Here is a 19,233-nt window from a genome sequence, read left to right on the forward strand (position 1 = left end):
TCAAGCTGGTTTTAGAAAAGGCAGAGGAACCAGAGATCAAATTGCCAACATCCGCTGGATCATGGAAAAAGCAACAGAGTTCCAGCAAAATATCTATTTCTGCATTATTGACTATGCCAAAGCCTTTGACTGTGTGGATCACAATCAACTGTGGAAAATTCTGAAAGAGATGGGAATACCAGACCACCTGACCTACCTCTTGAGAAACTTAGAAGCAGGTCAGGAAGCAACAGTTAGAACTGGACATGGAGTAACAGACTGGTTCCAAATAGGAAAAGGAGTATGTCAAGGCTGTATATTGTCACCCTGCTTATTTAATTTATATGCAGAGTACATCATGAGAAACGCTGGGCTGGAAGAAGCACAAGCTGGAATCAAGATTGCTGGGAGAAATACCAATAACCTCAGATATGCAGATGACACCACCCTTATAGCAGAAAGTCAAGAGGAACTCAAAAGCCTCTTGATGAAAGTGAAAGAGGAGAGTGAAAAAGTTGGCTTAAAGCTCAATATTCAGAAAACTAAGATCATGGCATCTGGTCCCATCATTTCATGAGAAATAGATGGGGAAACATTGGAAACAGTGTCAGACTTTATTTGTTGGGGCTCCAAAATCACTGCAGATGGTGACTGCAGCCATGAAATTAAAAGACGCTTACTCCTTGGAAGGAAAGTTATGACCAACCTAGACAGCATATTCAAAAGCAGAGACATTACTTTGCCAACTAAGGTCCGTCTAGTCAAAGCTAGGGTTTTTCCAGTGGTCAGGTATGGATGTGAGAGTTGGATTGCGAAGAAGGCTGAGGGCCGAAGAATTGATGCTTTTGAACTGTGGTATTGGAGAAGACTCTTGAGAGTCCCTTGGACTGCAAGGAGATCCAACTAGTCCATTCTGAAGGAGATCAGCCCTGGGATGTCTTTGGAAGGACTGATGCTAAAGCTGAAACTCCAGTACTTTGGCCACCTCATGTGAAGAGTAGACTCATTGGAAAAGACTCTGATGCTGGGAGGGATTGGGGCAGGAGAAGGGGATGACAGAGGATGAGATGGCTGGATGGCATCACTGACTCGATGGACGTGAGTCTGAGAGAACTCTGGGAGTTGGTGATGGACAGGGAGGCCTGACGTGCTGTGATTCATGGGGTCAAAAGAGTTGGACTCGACTGAGGGACTGAACTGTACTATTTCAAAGTGGGTATGTCTCAGAAAGTAGTCCACTAAATTTAGAAAAATGACATAGTACATGAAGTTTGGATGATAAAATGTGCATTTTCTGATTACTACATTTAAAGAAATCTCAATTCAACTAACATGATATTTAGTCACAGAGAGTTGACTAAATTTTTCTAGAACTTTCTCTTAGAGAAGGGGAGCTATGTGAGTAAGAGAAAAAGGATTCTTGATGTCTTTCTACTTGCCTAAAACAGGCATATGATCCTGGATTCTTACAGGAAAGAAAAGTCTATGGATGGTCATAACTCATTTTCCCTGAACAGTGGCTGTTAAGATGTATCTGAGAGAACAGTTTCATCTCTGGTTATCATTATCCAAATTTTCAAGCTTTCCCCTTGATATCTTTGGTCAGGAAGAAATGGTGGCCCGTGAACCAAAGATTCAAAAAGAACCAGTTCCATCTGGATGATAATCACTCCTCTTAAAACACCTTCTCTGGTCCTAATCTTTGCCCTTCACTGGAAGTCTAATATTAAATCCAAAGTCCTCAGCAGAATCCCACATTAGGCAAGGCTCAGCCCTTAATAACCTCTCAGTGAGATGTGAGGCCTCCACTTAAAGTTCTGCATAGGATAGAAACATGTACAACAGCTATGCTCAGCCCCCTACAGTGCTATAGAACTAGGGAGATGGCATTTGCCTACGTATCCACAGGCAAGGCAACCAAAATAAATCAATAAATGACCTGGAGTCTATAAACACCACATTCACTACTTCTTCTATGAACTGCAGTCTACTCATATAAATGGCAGTTGCTCAAACATCTCATTCCAGGGGGGCATGTTCTGCCCGAGTTTGAAATTATCCTTCCTTATGAAACAGTTTTTCAGCATGAGGGTAATTGGAAATGAGCTACACAGGGCAAGTTTTCCCTGAAATACTCCCTTCAATACACACGAGTGGTCAGAGTATTATTTCAGTGTCTTCTGCATTAGTTGCACAGGTCAGATGACTAAATCTCCAATTAATCAGGTCCTCTAGTGGCCTGTGTGAAATAAATTAGTGTTCTCCATCCAGTCCACTTAGACAAAACCCATCACGACAGCTGGCACATTTTTGGCACTGTCAGCAAAGTGGGTAAAAAGTAAATGACCCATGTGGACAAAATGGGCATCAGACAAGGGGCAATGGATAAAAAGTGCAAAGCAGTTTCTACCCACTGCAGAACAGAGAGCTTGGGTATCTGCCAATGTGATTTTCAAGGGAAAGTGAACTTAAAATGGGCATAGAGCCCATCAACTATAGGGTAAAACTCCTCATGTTCATCTAGTTAACTGTTTACAATGTTCATAATCTAGAAATGCAGTTTACCAACTGGAATATTTTTAAAGACAATTACTAATAAGATTATCAATAGTTATTTAGAAATTTTAAACAAAGAGGCAACTCTAAGAAACAAAGGTACTTCCCAAGCCCACTTATTTCATCCTGTAAGGATACATGCAAATATTCTATTTTAAGGTTATGTTTAGACTACTTTTTCATTATCCAAAATATCTTTGAGTTTTTCTCATGAAACATTTCCAAATTGCTAAAAATAATCTTAAAAAAATAAGGTTTAAATACTTTACTAGAATCACAAATTTTCATACAAATGTACTTATATATGACAGATAGTCACATAGAAAGCTATTTCAAATGTATTTGCTTTATGGGGAGCTAGCTGGATAAAAGCAGATGAGATGGGAGGACCCTAATCAGCTGGAAGGAAGGACAATATAAATCCATGTGCATGTCTATGTCAAGTGACAGTTTCCTCCAATTTCTTATTAATGTCTTCATCAAACACATAAAGATTAAGTCAAACCAAACAACTCTCATTGCTTCATTTTAAGGGGTTTGTTCAGGAAACTTGGAAGGTGAAAACATCCAAAAAAGTTTCTAATAAACTTTACTTGATTGCATCTTCGTAATACGTTTTCTACATGATAGCACTAGCGATAAACCATGTGAATAAGAGAAGATTAAAATTATTAAAGACCAAGAAATCAATCTGGTTTTGCTTCCCATATGAATATTCCTCCCAAATTACTCAACAGTCTTTGGGCCTTTCATCTGAATTTATGTGAACATACACAAGCATGTGCACGTATGCATATATTTTAGTACATATTACAGTACATATAAACATAGTCTTCAAGATTCCTTTCAACGCCAAAATCTAGCTTCTCCTAACTGCTCTTTTTTCCCTAATGTCTTATTTTACCTAACAGATTTTACTCTCTTCTTTACCCTTACAAATATTTAAAATTCATTTCTTTTACAACCCATTCATAGAGTTCAATTATCTACACTTCACAGACTATAACTTCTACTGTCACCAATTGGGCTTCCTGGCTCTCGTGTGTTGAAACTGGCATTCATGTTTTATTAGAATGGATACCAATGAGCTCATCTGTGAATAAATGACCTTATCTGGGGTTGTATGTCCTGGACTGTGGCGGCATCTCTAATGGGGTGGATCCTTACGTGGCTGTTGCTCCACACTCCATGGGATTCACTGTTTCTAACCAGCTTTTTCATTAGCTTCTGAGTTCTAAGTATTGTACTACAGAAATAGTGCTAGAATTCTTATCTTATACAGAAAGCTGATCTAGCTCTTCTTCCCACCATCCTATTTAATATAGAGCTGTGTCATATGGGAGAGTTAAATCACCAGCCCGGTATCATATAGTCCATTTGGCTATTATCTTGGTTTATAAGATTACAAATTGTCTTTTATCTGGAGGTTCTCTCTTTGTTTTCAGTACCTGGAAATACCTTTCTTGTTTATAAGCCTAACCATGCATTTAATTTTATTTTCAAATATTTTATCAGCATCTCTGTGCGGTTATAGAGGGACAGAGAACATTCTATATTGAACATAGCTTGTCATAATGACAAGAAATGTACCTCACACCTGACTTGCTTGTTTTTAAGCAGCATTCTGTTATACAAAATTCAAAGATCTTTATCTACTTGGTCAATATTTCCCCTAAGACTCAGTAAGACATTTCTATTACTTAAAACATATTTTAGGATGTATACATAAATCTTTTCTAGGCTTCTCAGATTGATTAATTCTGGTACTAAGTAGATCTTAAAGGAAATGTTTTCGGTTTTATTAAACATACAAAGAAAATACATCCCTCAAAGCTGGGGGAGACAGAACGGAGGAGAAATGTTCTTTATATATGTTTCTCTAAGATTATTTAATTATGGTCTGTTCTTTCTAATTCTCATCTGAAGACTCTTCTCCTAAATTGTGGAATTACGCAAAGTGAATTTCAAAGCAATACAAAGGAAACAAATGAACAAATGCAGGTTTGTATGAGGAAGGAAGAAACAAAGGCACAGTAGAGTTCACCCAGAAATATCAACTATGGCTGAAACCCAGTTAGGCTATGTCCTTATCTCTACGCAGAAGAGCAAACTGTATGTGTTTTATACAACAGAATATTATTCATCACTGGCCTTTCTTCTTTTCCACTGTCATTCTAAACGAAGTCTTGAAAGCAGACGCACCACACTAAAGAGCTGGCCAATCATCTCATGCTTTGGACAAACTGCATAAGCCACATAGCCGGAAACACAGAAGGCATATTCACTGTTTCCAATCCCTTTGCACCAACAGATATTAGTTCAAGAAATATAAAATCATGAAGAAAACTAGTTTTTTGACATAAAAAAGGTATATTTGTCATTCATGATTCTTTTCATTAATAACTAATCATCTTTAGGTAGAAGATATCCCTTTAACTTTACAAGCATCAATGTCAGTTTTGGTAATTTGCAAAAGCAGTTGCTGACCTATATATGAAAAATCCACACAGGAGTGAAGTTAACATGCAAAAGAGTAACATAACCTGCTTGCTTTTGAGATTCTTTACCAAAAATCAAAATGGTATCTGACATTTGCAATCAATATTTCTTTAATTTTTTTTTCTGTCCCTGACTAGCAGTTTTTAAGTCTTATGAGAGAAAGCACTGACTATCTATTTAAAGTTTGACCCTAACAAGTATTTGACTTCAATATATTTCCCAATTAAGTGTCATGACAATGCTAGTCTTTTCAATGATCCTACAAAAGAATACTTGGGGTACAGAATTTGAACAGTGACACAAGCAGCAGCCTTGTACTTTAATACTTACCACGTAAAACTGTGAGTCTGGTGGACACACTTATTTCTCCCACGTTATTCGAGGCCACACATTCATAAATGGCCTCATCACGTGGAGTCCGTAAGGGCTGTATTCTGAGAACTGATCCAGATCCATCGTCAAACTCTATTACCTATTAGAGGAAACAAGAGCTGTCACAGGTGTTGTCACTATCATCTACCTTTCAGCTAAACCTCCTAATGCGGTGGTGGACAGCCACTAGGCTCACAGTAAACTCAGAAGCATTTTGTGACTACATTTTGATACAGTGATGAAATAGAATAATTGGTCTCATGTAATGAATCCTGTACTGAACAATGAAAAGACATGAAACTACATATGCAAAAAATGTAAATTTCTTGTCACTACAGAAAACCATCCAGGGTTTACTCATGAAAATATTCCAGTATGTGTTATCTAGGGCATTGTGATCCTGGTATTAATTTTGCAAGAAACGTGCTGCTGTGATGGGTAAACTTCTTAAATTATTCTGTCTTTGATAGTACAAATGCACATACGGATCCATTTAGTAACTGAAATATAAGGTGAAGAGATAATGTATACCACCACTGATAGCTATTCTGCTTTAAAATGTCTCATCCTAAATTGTATAGATGAGTGAACCATGAAGAGAAACTGCATAAATCTAGTACTTAGGCAGCCAATGAGATGTCTTTCATAGCCCAAGAGACTGATGGCATGCATTAATTTTGCAATAAATCATTCCAGTATTTGTTCTAGCTTAGCATTTCCTGCATTTTTAGGGCATTCTTGCTGCAAAATGGAGGGTTGCTTCAGCAAGCAGAAAATTAATGTTCTAAACAGTAAGCCTGAATTCACTATCATTATGGACTGTACTCTGAAACAGCTACGAAATCTTAGGTATTTGTCACCAAATTCAAGTAGTACTTTTTAAAAATGATGATGACATTGATATTGACGATATGATGATGATATTGACAATTACATGATAATATGAAGATATTGATAAATATGTACACAAAACTATAGTCCTATACTTTTCTATAACTATGATGGTTTTTTTTTTTTCATCTGTTCACTGAGATTCTGTATTTTTTTTCCATTTCCCTATGAATAATACATCCATGTGCTTAAACTGTGAATAAAGAATGCCTTGTAAATATATTTACAAGATGCTCAGTCCCAGATTTTGTGTATAAGTGTCAACATATGGGGAAAAAGGGATTGAAAGTTTTTAAAATATATCCATTTCAAGTCCTTTTCACATTCCATTTATGTTCTAAATTCACAGAGATAGCCAAATGTCCCACTTCGCAATGTACCAGAATTTAGTTTCAACTTTATTAAAAATATCACACATTTTAGAATGAATCTACTATGCATCTTGGGAGAATAAAGTTCCAAAGTTACTTTGAGACTGAATTTTTTATCAAATATGCCATAATTTAATATATACGTGTGTGTGTGTGTGTGTGTGTGTGTGTGTGTGTGTAGTGAGAGAACTCCCTTGGCTTAATGTAGAGAAGGGTTTAAACATTTTTAATACTAATTTCAATTTGGTTTTTTTGGTCTTATTGAGAAATATCTGCCATACATCACTGCATAACGTTTAAGGTGTATAGAATGAAAGTTTGATTTACATATATGGTGATATGATTACTATAATAAGTTTAGTTAACATCCATCATCTCATATAGATATAAGAAAATAATTTTTTTTCTCCTTGTGATGAGAACTGAGTATCTAATCTCTTAATAACTTTTGATTCATTGTTACCTGTCATTGTATAATTACATTTCGGAATTATTTCCTAGGCTTAGGCCTGAATAGTTCAACAAACGAACTGTATACCCCATATTAGCACCCCCTTAGGTGCTAATGTTGTAATTTCCAATTTGAAAATCCTGTTTAACACCTGGTATTGATTATAGCATCTCTAGGCCAGATGCTAGATTTGCCAGTGGAGACGGAAGAGGTAACAAAATCAGTCCCACTCACACTCTCACGGGCTTTAGAAACCAGTGAAACCAAAAAATACAATATACTGTTACAGATACTAAAGACTCACAGCCCAAGACTCGATGTTATTTGATGTATCTGCTTTGTGTTAAAACGATTAACTTTTTCTGGATGTGTTTATATGATGCTCATTAGGACTTATGTACTGAGTAGAATTCATGCATTGAAATGTTTACTATTATAACTTAATCTTTACTACAAGAGTTTGTCAAGAAGTCATCATTACTAGCAAGCCTGATGTCAAAATTCTCTTTGACAAAAAAGTTCAATTTAATTTAAACTAAAAAGTCTATGTGCACCAGAAGTTACATACATATACATCTTTTTCTATCTGATGTAAGAAATGTTTCTTAAAGATTATGATATTCTTTTATGTTTAAATCATTATAAATATTTGATCTTCAAACAAACACAATTTTAAATTTATCATTTATAAATTACAGTCCAGATTTCAGTTTTACCAGTGTAATTAATTAGGCCCTTTATGCATTTGGTCCATTTATTTCTCTGTGAAAACTGTTGAAAAATGAGTAAAATCTCAATGTTCTGAGTTTTGTAGCTGCTATATTTCTTTTAACTGGGAATAACTTTAATTTGCCAAAATGTAAATTAGGCTATGAAGTAGACCAGAAACTCAGGTAGGAGGAACTGAGTGTTATATTAAGTATTAGCTGGAGTTCCCAGTACCCTGTAAGAACCAGTCTATAAATTACAAGCATGAGGTTGCAGGCTTCTTCTAATTTTCTTCTGTGCAGCTTATCACCTATTTTACTCCTCCAGAATGAGTAACTTTATACATCATAAGGCTCCTTCAAAACACCCCCCAGAAACTATATCTGATGTATGTTTTACCATCTTCAGTGCACTGAGCTTTCTTGAGTAAATGCAACTGATTTCTTCAACAGGTTTATCAACTATCCACCTGTTTAAGTATGTTTCTTCCTGAGCAGTACTTTACACAAACACACTGGAGCAAAAGTTCTCATTCTAGTCCATGCTACTTTTAAAACACAGGTGTGAAGTATAGTGGATAACTAAACTTGCTGCCCAGTATCCATTCTCCTTCCAGATTACAGGAACTTGAATTCCCTTTAGGAAAACACTGCTCCTTCATTTCAAACCACAGGGTTGAATGGAACTGACTTCATTGCCAGAAACAGAGGTAGATTCTGATTAACTTAGTCAGCCTGTACCATCCAGCTGTTCATAAGGAATGGTTCTGGGATGAACATGTAACTCAGAAAGATCCAATAGCAGAGGAAATTCACACTCATCCTCTAGTCTTGGATGTGGGAGGATGGGAGACTGCATCTTGCCATCTTAAGGGGAAGCAGTCTGAAAATGAGGTTACAGTTGGATGCTAAGGACACTATTTGAGCCCTGATACAAGTAGGACAACAGTCAGTCTTATGAACCCTCAAATTCTCTTTTTGAAAAAGTCAGAGCCATTTAGAGTGAACTTTTCCATCCCAAACAACATAACGAATGACACATCTCAGTGATTATAACACCTTGTATCAGTAAAACAAGTAACATACAAACCAAAACTCCAGCAGATACCTTCTTCCCCCAGAGAAACAGAACAATGGACCTAATACCTCAAATCTCTGATTGCTGACTTTCTTTCCTTTTTTGTTCCAGACAATTTTAGGTCTTGGGTCTCCTGTAGCTTGGCAAATGAAGGAGGCAACTCCGCCAGAGACCCCTGTCTGGTCAACAGGAGTTCGCGTAAATCTTGGAGGTGCTAAAATAAAAAAGAAATAGACATCATAATTAGATGGAAAATTGAAACACAGATTATTATCTCACCGCAGTGCTCTCTCCACAGCCCTCAACCCTATTTCAGTCAATAGAGATAGAATACACATATAAATATACCGGGATGACAAAATCAGGAAAGCACCTTTTAATTTGAGGGTAGATAAAAGGGGAAGGAGGTAACTTTCCGGTCAAGTTATCTGTTAGCACTTTTAATGCTGAAACCCGTATTAAGGCAGAGATCCAATAACATTCGAAAAGCAACATCACGCATTAATTTTTATTACCAGTATTAAAAAAATCCAATTTGTCCTCTGTAACAAAATGAGCTCATCAATCAAAGTGAGTAAAATTTTAGCTCTTTGCTTTGATGCCGCTATCAGGACGCTGCCAGAAAGCAGCAAACACTGCTAAGCTATTAAAATAAGTGACATTTAAGAGAAATTCTAGGAAATTTTAAAGAGACTGGAAATACAGCCCTGAGTTAGAAGGTTTAGCAAGAAACAGAAATAGGAGAAAATGGTACAGTGACTCTAACCCAGATATGGTGTGCTGTCTTACTTGAAACTTAACTCCACAATTTGCATAAAAAGATGAGTCAAGAAGTCTCCAAAGTCATAGCAAGGAAAATAATTTCTATAAAGAAAAATGTACACTTCAAGACTCTAGGACAAAAGGCTAAAAGTGTGAGGTTTTTGAATTGCCCTCCATCTCCTTTAAATGTTCCTAATATTTACTTTCCTTCTTAAAATCTGCTTGTTATCCATCTTATATTTCCAGGTATAGAAATTCATTAAATGAGAATTATATAAAATGTAGATAAATGCTTATGGACTAAATATTCACCATATATCTTATTTACAAAGATTATAAATATACAAATGTCAATTTGGGTATTTATAGGGATCAATAGATCAGCTATGGCATAATCATCAAATAGTAAACGTTATATTTATAAACATGCCATGAGAAGTACTTATGATTCAATGGTAAGCCAGAAAAGCACCACACAAAATTACACATGAGGGATAGCAGGTAAAGAAAAACGCACCCCAAAAGAGATGGCACAAAATATGCTAAAATATTAACAATGGTGGCTGGGGAGAGGTGTTCTAATTATTTTTCCTCCTCTTCACATTTTTCTTGCATCCTTGAGTTTTTACAATTATGTTATAGTTGGACATTTTTTTAACTCAAAAACATTTTACCTCACTATTTTATTTTCTATTTTCTTATCCCTATGATCAAAGAAAAGAAGAATTTTCTCTTCTCTCTGGTCGTAGTCCACCTGTACGTCATTGAGGTAAGGTTTTAGGTAACCATAGCTAATGCTTATTTTGAAAACTCTCCTTAGATTTTGAGAAAGAGGAAAATAGCAAAGTCCATCACTATTTGCTCATCACCACTATTTTCTCTGCCGTTTTCATGTTTCCCATGTGATGCTTCTGCTGGCCCAATGATGTGTGTCCTGACCCTCATCTCAGTTTTCCTCGAGTCAGGGAAGCCAGATTGCCCTCTCAGCTCCAGTGGGCTACAGTTCACAGGGTCGCAAAGAGTCAGACATAACTGAAGTAACCCAGCGTGCTCGGGCGCGCGCACACGCACACAACACACACACACACACACACACACACACACGCATCATGCTGAGATGCAAAACTTTCCTCTTACTTAACTATAAAAATATGAAGTGTGAAATCAATAATTTTGCAGAGATCCCTTTAAGGTTTAAGGTATTAACTTCCACAATGAGGCAAAGAATGGAGAAGTGATAGGCGTGGTGTATTTGCAATGCTGATAAAGGAACATGGATCTCCACTTCATCAGCAAATTCAACTTGATGATAGTAGCTCTGGTGAAAACCAGGCCCCCATTTGTTCAGAAACCCTAGGAATGAAAGCGAACTCTGACAATGCTGCTAGATATCACATCCAGTAGCATCTCAGGGTAGCTATACAAACTAGATGATTACCAGAACTGCGAGTAATGTTTAAGGTGATTTCAAATTGACTAACAGTGAGAGGAACAAAAAATACAGTATACTGATGTCAACTGTCTGTCACGAAGAAAAAAGTTATTAAACTTTTATGGTTTTCATTCTGCTGTTCCAAACAATGTAAATGGATAATAACCACATGCTTGTCAGCACATAATATGGAAATTACAACTATGGAATTGAAATTCCTAGGGAGTTTTCCCTGAAAAAAACATATTGCATTGCTATATTAAGTGATAAAACAGTATCATTTTTAGGTACTTTATTTTTCAAACTCCATAGCTTAAAAATTGGAAAACCAATTTTAATAACCCAATCTCCCATTTAAGTTGAAATCTCTTGTAAGAATGTATGGGCTGGGCAGAGGGTTGTTGTATACAATATTGCATACATTGAAATAATCAGAAAGTGAATAAATAAAGATGGTAGGATGCCATTTTTCCTGCACTGGGATTTTTTTTTTAAAGGGATAGTATCCTAGTTTTCATCCTAATTTGGAAATTATGAAAATCTGCAAAGAGGTAATATTCTGCCTGCCAGTGCAGGAGATGTGGGTTCCATCCCTGGGTCGGGAAGATACCCTGGAGAGGGAAATGGCAACCCACTCCAGTATTCTTGCCTGGAGAATCCCCATGGACAGAGGAGCCTGGAGGGCTACAGTCCATTGGCTCGCAAGAGTCAGATATTAGCGACTAAATAACAACAACAAATTATTCAGCAAAGTGCTTCCTAGATAATGAGCCAAATTTCTATAAAACTTATAAGTCTTACTTCTAAATGGAAAGCAAAGGAGGCAAGTTACCATTTTCTCAAAAAGAATGTTCAGATGTGTTTTTCATTTTCTGGTCTTACCTTACAGTTCTCAGGCAAACACTGAGAAGCTTAAGAATCTACCAAAGATATGATCACTGGATGCTACTATAAGCATTTTATTTATTTTTAAATTTAATTGATAATTTTTAAAAAAATTTTTATTGGAGCACAGTTGATTTATAATGTACTAGTTTCAGGGGTATAGCAATGTGATTCAGTTCATATACATATAACTACTCTTTTTTACATTCTTTTCCCATATTGGTCATTACAAGGTACTAAGTAGAATCCTGTAAGAATTTTATTTCAAAAGTTGACGTCAGTAGAGGTAACCTAAAGAGTTGTGAACATTTTTTTTGGGGGGGTAACAGAATATGTTTCAAATCTGGGACTGTTTCCCTATATCCCACTACCTACAACTGTAGTGACGCAGCATTCTTCAAAAAACAGCCCTGAAAGCATGAATTCACCTCTCACTCACTACTAACGTTGTGTGGTTGGAATGTAGTTTAATAATGATTTTAGTGCTGTTTTATTGTATAGAGGGCATCATACTAATCATATCAAGCATATCAAGCATTTGCACACAGAATTTTTATTTCAATTTTTTTTTCTAAATATAGAAATATTAGTTTTCATAGACAAGAAAATCATCACTTTCTCTGGGATCTGATGTCAATTTTTCTACATTTGTCCACCAAATCCAAACCACAGAATGGATAAATACGATTACTCTATGATACAAAGTTAAGATTCTAGATAATATAGTAAATCCTTTCAGTAAGCATGTCTGTAGCATCCTAGGATGCTAATAATCTTGGTTGGTCAGCCTATAACAGTGACACTGTCAATGTTAGGCAGATGGCCAAAAAGTAAGAGATGAGAAAGAAAGAAGAGTAAAGATAACTCTAGCAAACACTGGAGGCAAGAAAAAATCTTTATTCCCAGAGGAATTTAACAACACAAAGCACCTACTCCCCCTTCTCTGTATCTCTGCTTAATAGAAGAAACTAAATGTATCTTCTGGCTTCTTTTGTCATGGATATACTCAAATTTAAGTCATGCTCCGACTTAAATCCTCCGAAGGTGGGAAGAAATAAAAGAGAACCCAAGTAAAAGAACAAAACAAAGAATTCCATTGCAAAGTCACACAACAGGTCAGCCTCAGGTCTGAACAATGAAAGTCCAAACGATTATCCCATGAAATACAACCACAAATGCTATAGTTGGTTTAAGAAAAAGAGAAATATCAGAAGTGTAAAGACAGTGAAAGGAAAGGAAAGGAAAGTCGCTCAGTCGTGTCTGACTCTGCGACCCCATGGACTGTAGCCTACCAGGCTCCTCTGTCCATGGGATTTTCCAGGCAATAGTACTGGAGTGGATTGCCATTTCCTTCTCCAGGGGATGTTCCCGACCCAGGGACCAAACCCAGGTCTCCCGCATTGTAGACAGACGTTTTACCGTCTGAGCCACCAGAGAAGTCTATGAAAGACAATGAGAAAGATATTAAATTTTACAGTTTCTGATATTCAGATAGGCACTCTTCCATTTTTGTAGCTAACTGCCATGGCTATCCACTTAGAGCTGCCAGCACTGTGCATGTCTGCTCAAGATGGTTCTGACAAGTGAGGAGTATTATGACCTTTTATTAAACTAATGCCAAGCAGAGGTCAAATTACTGTTAGACCCAGAAAGTTTATTTTCTAAATGGAAAATAGACAAGCCAAACATGCATATGAGTCAGACCAGAGGCATGGTGGATATTCTAGAACATGTCTGCCATGCCCACGTGTTGTTCAAAGACTGCATTCCCAGGATGCATTCACAGAACAGACAGGAGCTCCAGGATTCCAGTAGATTTTTATTTCCTACACAGCTCGAGATGAGCCACAGGCTGCTGCTTTTTTTCTTCAAGAGGTTAGACTGCTTTACAGTACAAGCAATGCACAGCGCCCTTAATGCAATTATTGTGACATGCTGATGCTCTATCAGGTCTACAGTGGTTAGGCTTTCTGAAGACAAGACGATAAGCTCAAAGAACACTTAAGGTGTTTAAATTCAGGAGATCCTACCAAAACCAGCAAATTGCCTTTGACCATCCTAAACAAACTGCACTATTGAGGACAAAACCTCCCTTTAGTACGTTATGTTATACAGAGCTAGATATTAGCTGGGGAGAACCATTGAAATCCCCTAGCAACATCCATGGAAGGAAAGGATTTATGAAAAATTCTTAAAGGTTAAGAAAATGACTCAGATCTGTGGTAACTTGATTGGCAAACTGAGAATCATCTCTAAAGCAGACCCTTGCAAAGGGCCACGTGCTACAAAATTGAAGACATGAGCCAATGGTGCCATTTGTCTAATTTAATTCTAATGAATAAGCCACTTCTGCAGACATCAAAGAAATATGTCTGTCGCATGGGAAACAAAAGTAACAGCATGTAACTAATTGGCTTTGTTTCCTTCAGCTGATTAACATTTCCTTAAAAAGTTTTGTTTTTAAAGGCCCATTTGTCATAATAATGTACTTAAAATCTTGAAAGGGGAAGGTTAATAATGTTATTAAATGATACTGAGGGAGAGGATGAGGAAATGTTTAGTTAAAATAAATAGGCAGTCCTGTCTCTAGGAATCCACTTCCTCCCTAAAAGTTGTCTGTAGAATTTATGAGCCTGTCAGCTGACCTCATCTCTGTTCTTTCTTTCTCTGGAAGAATAAGGCTGAGAGCTCTGAAAGGAAGCTCAGGAAGGGAGATCCAGATGTGAGTGAGAAATGGAAAGCACAGGAGGTGAATCTGGGATGATGTTAAGAGCCATGGCCGGGTCTGAAGGTTTAGGGGGAGAAGAACCATTCTCATAGGGTTTACATTCCTGACCAGCCATAACACACTCTACCATCACTGACCCAAACATACAAAATGGCCAAAGTCTGTGTGGATGATGGATTTTCTGTCACCACTCATTGGAGTAGATAGGAAATACGGCCAACATAGCAGTACAACTGCAGAGGCTCATGACAAGGGAAGAGAGGGAAGGTCCCAAAGCTGATGCATAACTCTTTAGAGAGCCAGAATCCTGGCACAAGACACCAGGCTGAACTGGTTTCTATAGCAAATGTTCTTCTACAAGCAGATCTCTGGGAACATCTATTTTATCAAAAGGAATCTGAATAGGGTCACCTCTGACATCCATGGCCAGGATGGACTTCAAAGACTATCTTTGAGTCATCAATGAAATGCAAGAGACCTGGGTTCTATCCCTGGGTTGGGAAGATCCCCTGGAGAAGGGATAGGCTCTACCCACTCCAGTTTTCTTGCCTGGAGAATCCGATGGACTGTATAGTCCATGGGGTCACAAAGAGCTGGACACGACAGAGCGACTTTCACTTTCATTTTTTTTTCTTTCTAAATATATGTATTACTATAACGCTTTCTATTATTCTATAAATTAAGAGTAATGGTATAATCTTATAGGACTATGGAAGAAATTGTACATAAGATATATAAAACATTTGGTCCAGTGCTTAGAATTCACTGAAGAGTAGTTATTTCTTTACCCCATTTTGATGTATAATGCTCCTTAAATCATATTTAAAACCTAAAATATAGTGGAGTTGTATTAAAAAGAAAATATCACAGATGGCTCAAAAACAGTCTTTGAAGGTCCACCCTGGCCATGGATGTTAGAGGTGACCCAGTTCATATTCCATGTGATAGAAGAGATGTCCCCAGAAGTCCTGGTTTATGTAGAAGATCATCCGCTCTAGAAACCATTCAGCTTGGTGTCTTGTGCCAAGATTCTAAGAAATTCCAAGCACTGAACTGAATGTCTTACATACCTTATATGTAAGGTTTTCCAGAGTCCTGTGAGATTATACCATCAGTCTTACTTTATAGAATAATAGAAAGCTGTAGAGTACTACATACATTTAGAAAGAAAGAAAGAGGCAGGGAGAAAACAGGAAAAAGAAAGGAAGGAAGGCTCACTGAGGTTTACAGTGAGTCATGTACTTTTGATCTAATTGTGAAGTCCTGATATTTTTGCTGTGCCAAATTAGAAGATGGAAAGTCACAAAGATGCTACACAGACAATATAGTATAACTCAATTTATTGCATATTTTCAAATCAAGTCTGTTTTAGTTAACCATAAGAAGTATATTGGCTGTTTTCTCAAGGATTTAGTGAGTACCTTGTGCTTTATTACAGCAATTGTTTTTCACTTGATAAGTGAGAAAGTTCACTCAGAATGTCTATGGGTGTTCTTTTTCCTCATTTCTAGTAGCCAGAGTACATCATGAGAAACGCTGGGCTGTAGGAAGCACAAGCTGGAATCAAGATTGCCGGGAGAAATATCAATAACCTCAGATATGCAGATGACACCACCCTTATGGCAGAAAGTGAAGAAGAATTAAAGAGCCTCTTGATGAAAGTGAAAGAGGAGAGTGAAAAAGTTGGCCTTAAAGCTCAACATTCACAAAACTAAGATGATGGCATCCAGTCCCATCACTTCATGGACAATAGATGGGGAAACAGTGGCTGACTTTATTTTGGGGGGCTCCAAAATCACTGCAGATGGTGAATGAAGCCTTGAAATTAAAAGACACTTACTCCTTGGAAGGAAAGTTATGATCAACCTAGACAGCATATTAAATACTTCATCAACAAAGGTCCATCTAGTTAAGTCTATGGTTTTTCCAGTAGTCATGTACTGATGTGAGAGTTGGACTATAAAGAAAGCTGAGTGCCAAAGAATTAACGCTTTTGAACTGTAGTGTTGGAGAAGACGCTTGAGAGTCCCTTAGACTGCAAGGAGATCCAACCAGTGTCTCCTAAAGCAGATCAGTCCTGGGTATTCATTGGTAGGACTGATGTTGAAGCTGAAACTCCAAAACTTTGGCCACCTGATGCAAGAGCTGACTCATTTGAAAAGACCCTGATGCTGGGAAAGATTGAGGGCAGGAGGAGAAGGGGATGACAGAGGACAAGATGGCTGGATGTCATCACCAACTCAGTGGGTATGGGTTTGGGTAAATTTCAGGAGTTGGTGATGGACAGGGAGGCCTGGCGTGCTGCAGTTCATGGAGTTGCAAAGAGTTGGACACAACTGAGTGACTGAACTGAACTCAGTAGCCAACTGAAATCAGGAATAGATTAAGTATGAAGCCTGGGCAAAAGACAAATATTAAAGCCACAAAATTCATAAATAAATCACACAAGCTCCAAGTGTAGTATGGTAGAATATTTTTGTACTGTTCTGCATATACATTTAATTTGTTCATGATGGCAAAAGACAAGAAAATTCTTGACACCCATTCCCTCTCTTCCTTTTCTAGGCATCTCAACAATATACTCTATGCATGTCTAGACCATTAATTTATTACGGTTTCAACTCCCAATCCCTGGCCACTAAAATAGCTACTACAGTATTCTCCCACCAGATAGAGATGCCTATGCCTCTATGACTATCAGTATTTAAGGTAACTAAAGACTGATATGTATACAACAGAAAGGAAGGGGAGAGGGAGAAAGGAAAGGAAGAAAACAAGACAGGAAGAGACTTGATTTCATGAAAAGGTATCCCCCACTTGAACTTTTCCTCAGTGCCAGGTGGTCCTTATTTCTGATGTCTGAAAGATTATCTAGCAACATCTCCAAATCATTATGTTGAAAACACACCATGTCATCTGTGTTCCCAGTCCTACTTCTCTTCCTAAGTTTCCATATGCGTTCGTGGCACTCCCATTCCCACCAACACCCAGCCCTGAAGCCTCAGCCTTTTGTCTTCTTGGAAATCAATATCTCACATCACTGCCGATCCTTCTTTTCCTTTTCGTTCTTTTTCTTTTAGTTTTAAATGTATCTATGACTAAAGCCCTTTTCCACTCAAAATAACTAAACAAACAAGCTTTAACAACTTCCTGTTGGCAAATAAACCAGAAATTTTGTTGGCCTTTAAGAACTTTTAAAGCTGTTGCCAACCTATTTTTCCAAATATGTTTCCGCCATTGCTCATCAAGAACCTAAAACCCTGCCCTGATTCCTTGGTACAAGCTGTTTCCTTGCATAAAATGCCTTCTCATCCATTTAAAACTTATAGAATTTACCCATTTTTCAATCTCTAATAAAATATTTTTACCTCTTCTTTGATCCTCCCATGTGGATAAGATTCACTATCCTTTAAACTTTCTTATCATACCTTCCGTATCTCTTCTATGAGTTTAAGCAGTCTATCATTTATTACAGCTCTTTTATACATATGTATTTCTCTCTCTGTACATTAACTGAATCCTGAGAAAAGCTTCTGTGATCTGGTCAACTCTGAAGTCTCATTAACTCCTAGTCACACCAAGCACATAGTAAGTGTTCAATACATACTTAGAATTGATAAAGGGCTTCCCAAGTTACTGTATCCTCTAATCTGTACATTTTCAGTACTTAAGATGCCTAATACTGTTATAAACATGATAACCCTGCTTTCATTTGATTACATTTGCTTAGAGCTTGATAAATTAACTGAAAAATACAAACTTCACGTAATATATTGTACACTGACACGGCCCAGCACTGATGTGACACAGTGGAGACTAATGGATCCATACCAGGCCGTGAGGTTGCAAAATACAGCACATCCAAACTACAGAGTCATGCACCCTACTGCAGGACTCGACGTGTGAACTGAGTAATGGACTGAACGCACTGAATGTAACACAGTGGGTCTCACCTCACTCAGGAATATCATTTAACCTCACTGTTATCACAGAGCTCTTCTATTTTCTGCCCTTTTTGTGCTTTTTTTTTTTAAATAAATTGTCTTTATTGTTCTGAATGTACATTCTTAATATAAGTAAATTAGAAAACATAAATTAAAGGAAGGTGTTTTAAAGCTTTCTTCCAATGGTTTCTAATGTTTCCTGTGGTCATCCCTTTGATGAATGAAGATTTTTGTTATGTCTGCTCTCTTATACTTTCTACAAAAGAGATTAATACACTGTATGATTACTTTATACTCTTTTTACTTAAAATATATTGTGAACATATGTATGCCCATAATTATTTAAATAGAAGAGTATTTTATAGTATAAAGCATACAGATATATTTTTATTTACTGTTAAACACTGAGGTTGTTTCCAATTTTTTAATGTTATAAAAACACTTAAGTGATTATTCTTATAGTTATATCTCTATACATATGTCATTCTTATATGTAATTCATTTCTACATATAAAACTCACAATCATGATGAATTCCTATATGTAAAATTAAAGGATTAAAAAAATTCTACATTTCTA

The 19,233-nt window shown here is 37.0% G+C and overlaps 1 protein-coding gene across 9 annotated transcripts in view; it reads right to left on the minus strand.

Moving 5' to 3' along the window:
- Positions 1-19,233, minus strand: part of PTPRD (protein tyrosine phosphatase, receptor type, D) — a 572,360-nt gene that overhangs the window by 343,408 nt on the left and 209,719 nt on the right. For 6 of the 9 annotated variants that reach the window (XM_010856985.1, XM_010856989.1, XM_010856988.1 and 3 more), the window contains exons 3-4: positions 8,970-9,118; positions 5,365-5,506 (exon numbers count right to left, since the gene is read on the minus strand). In XM_010856985.1, the coding sequence (XP_010855287.1) occupies positions 5,365-5,506; positions 8,970-9,118 (291 nt within the window). The remainder of the gene's footprint in view (positions 1-5,364; positions 5,507-8,969; positions 9,119-19,233) is intronic. The other 3 variants (XM_010856991.1, XM_010856992.1, XM_010856986.1) reach the window with 1 other exon arrangement.

This window comes from Bison bison, unplaced genomic scaffold (genome assembly GCF_000754665.1).
Source record: "Bison bison bison isolate TAMUID 2011002044 unplaced genomic scaffold, Bison_UMD1.0 scf7180017864376, whole genome shotgun sequence".
Lineage (NCBI taxonomy): Eukaryota > Metazoa > Chordata > Mammalia > Artiodactyla > Bovidae > Bison > Bison bison.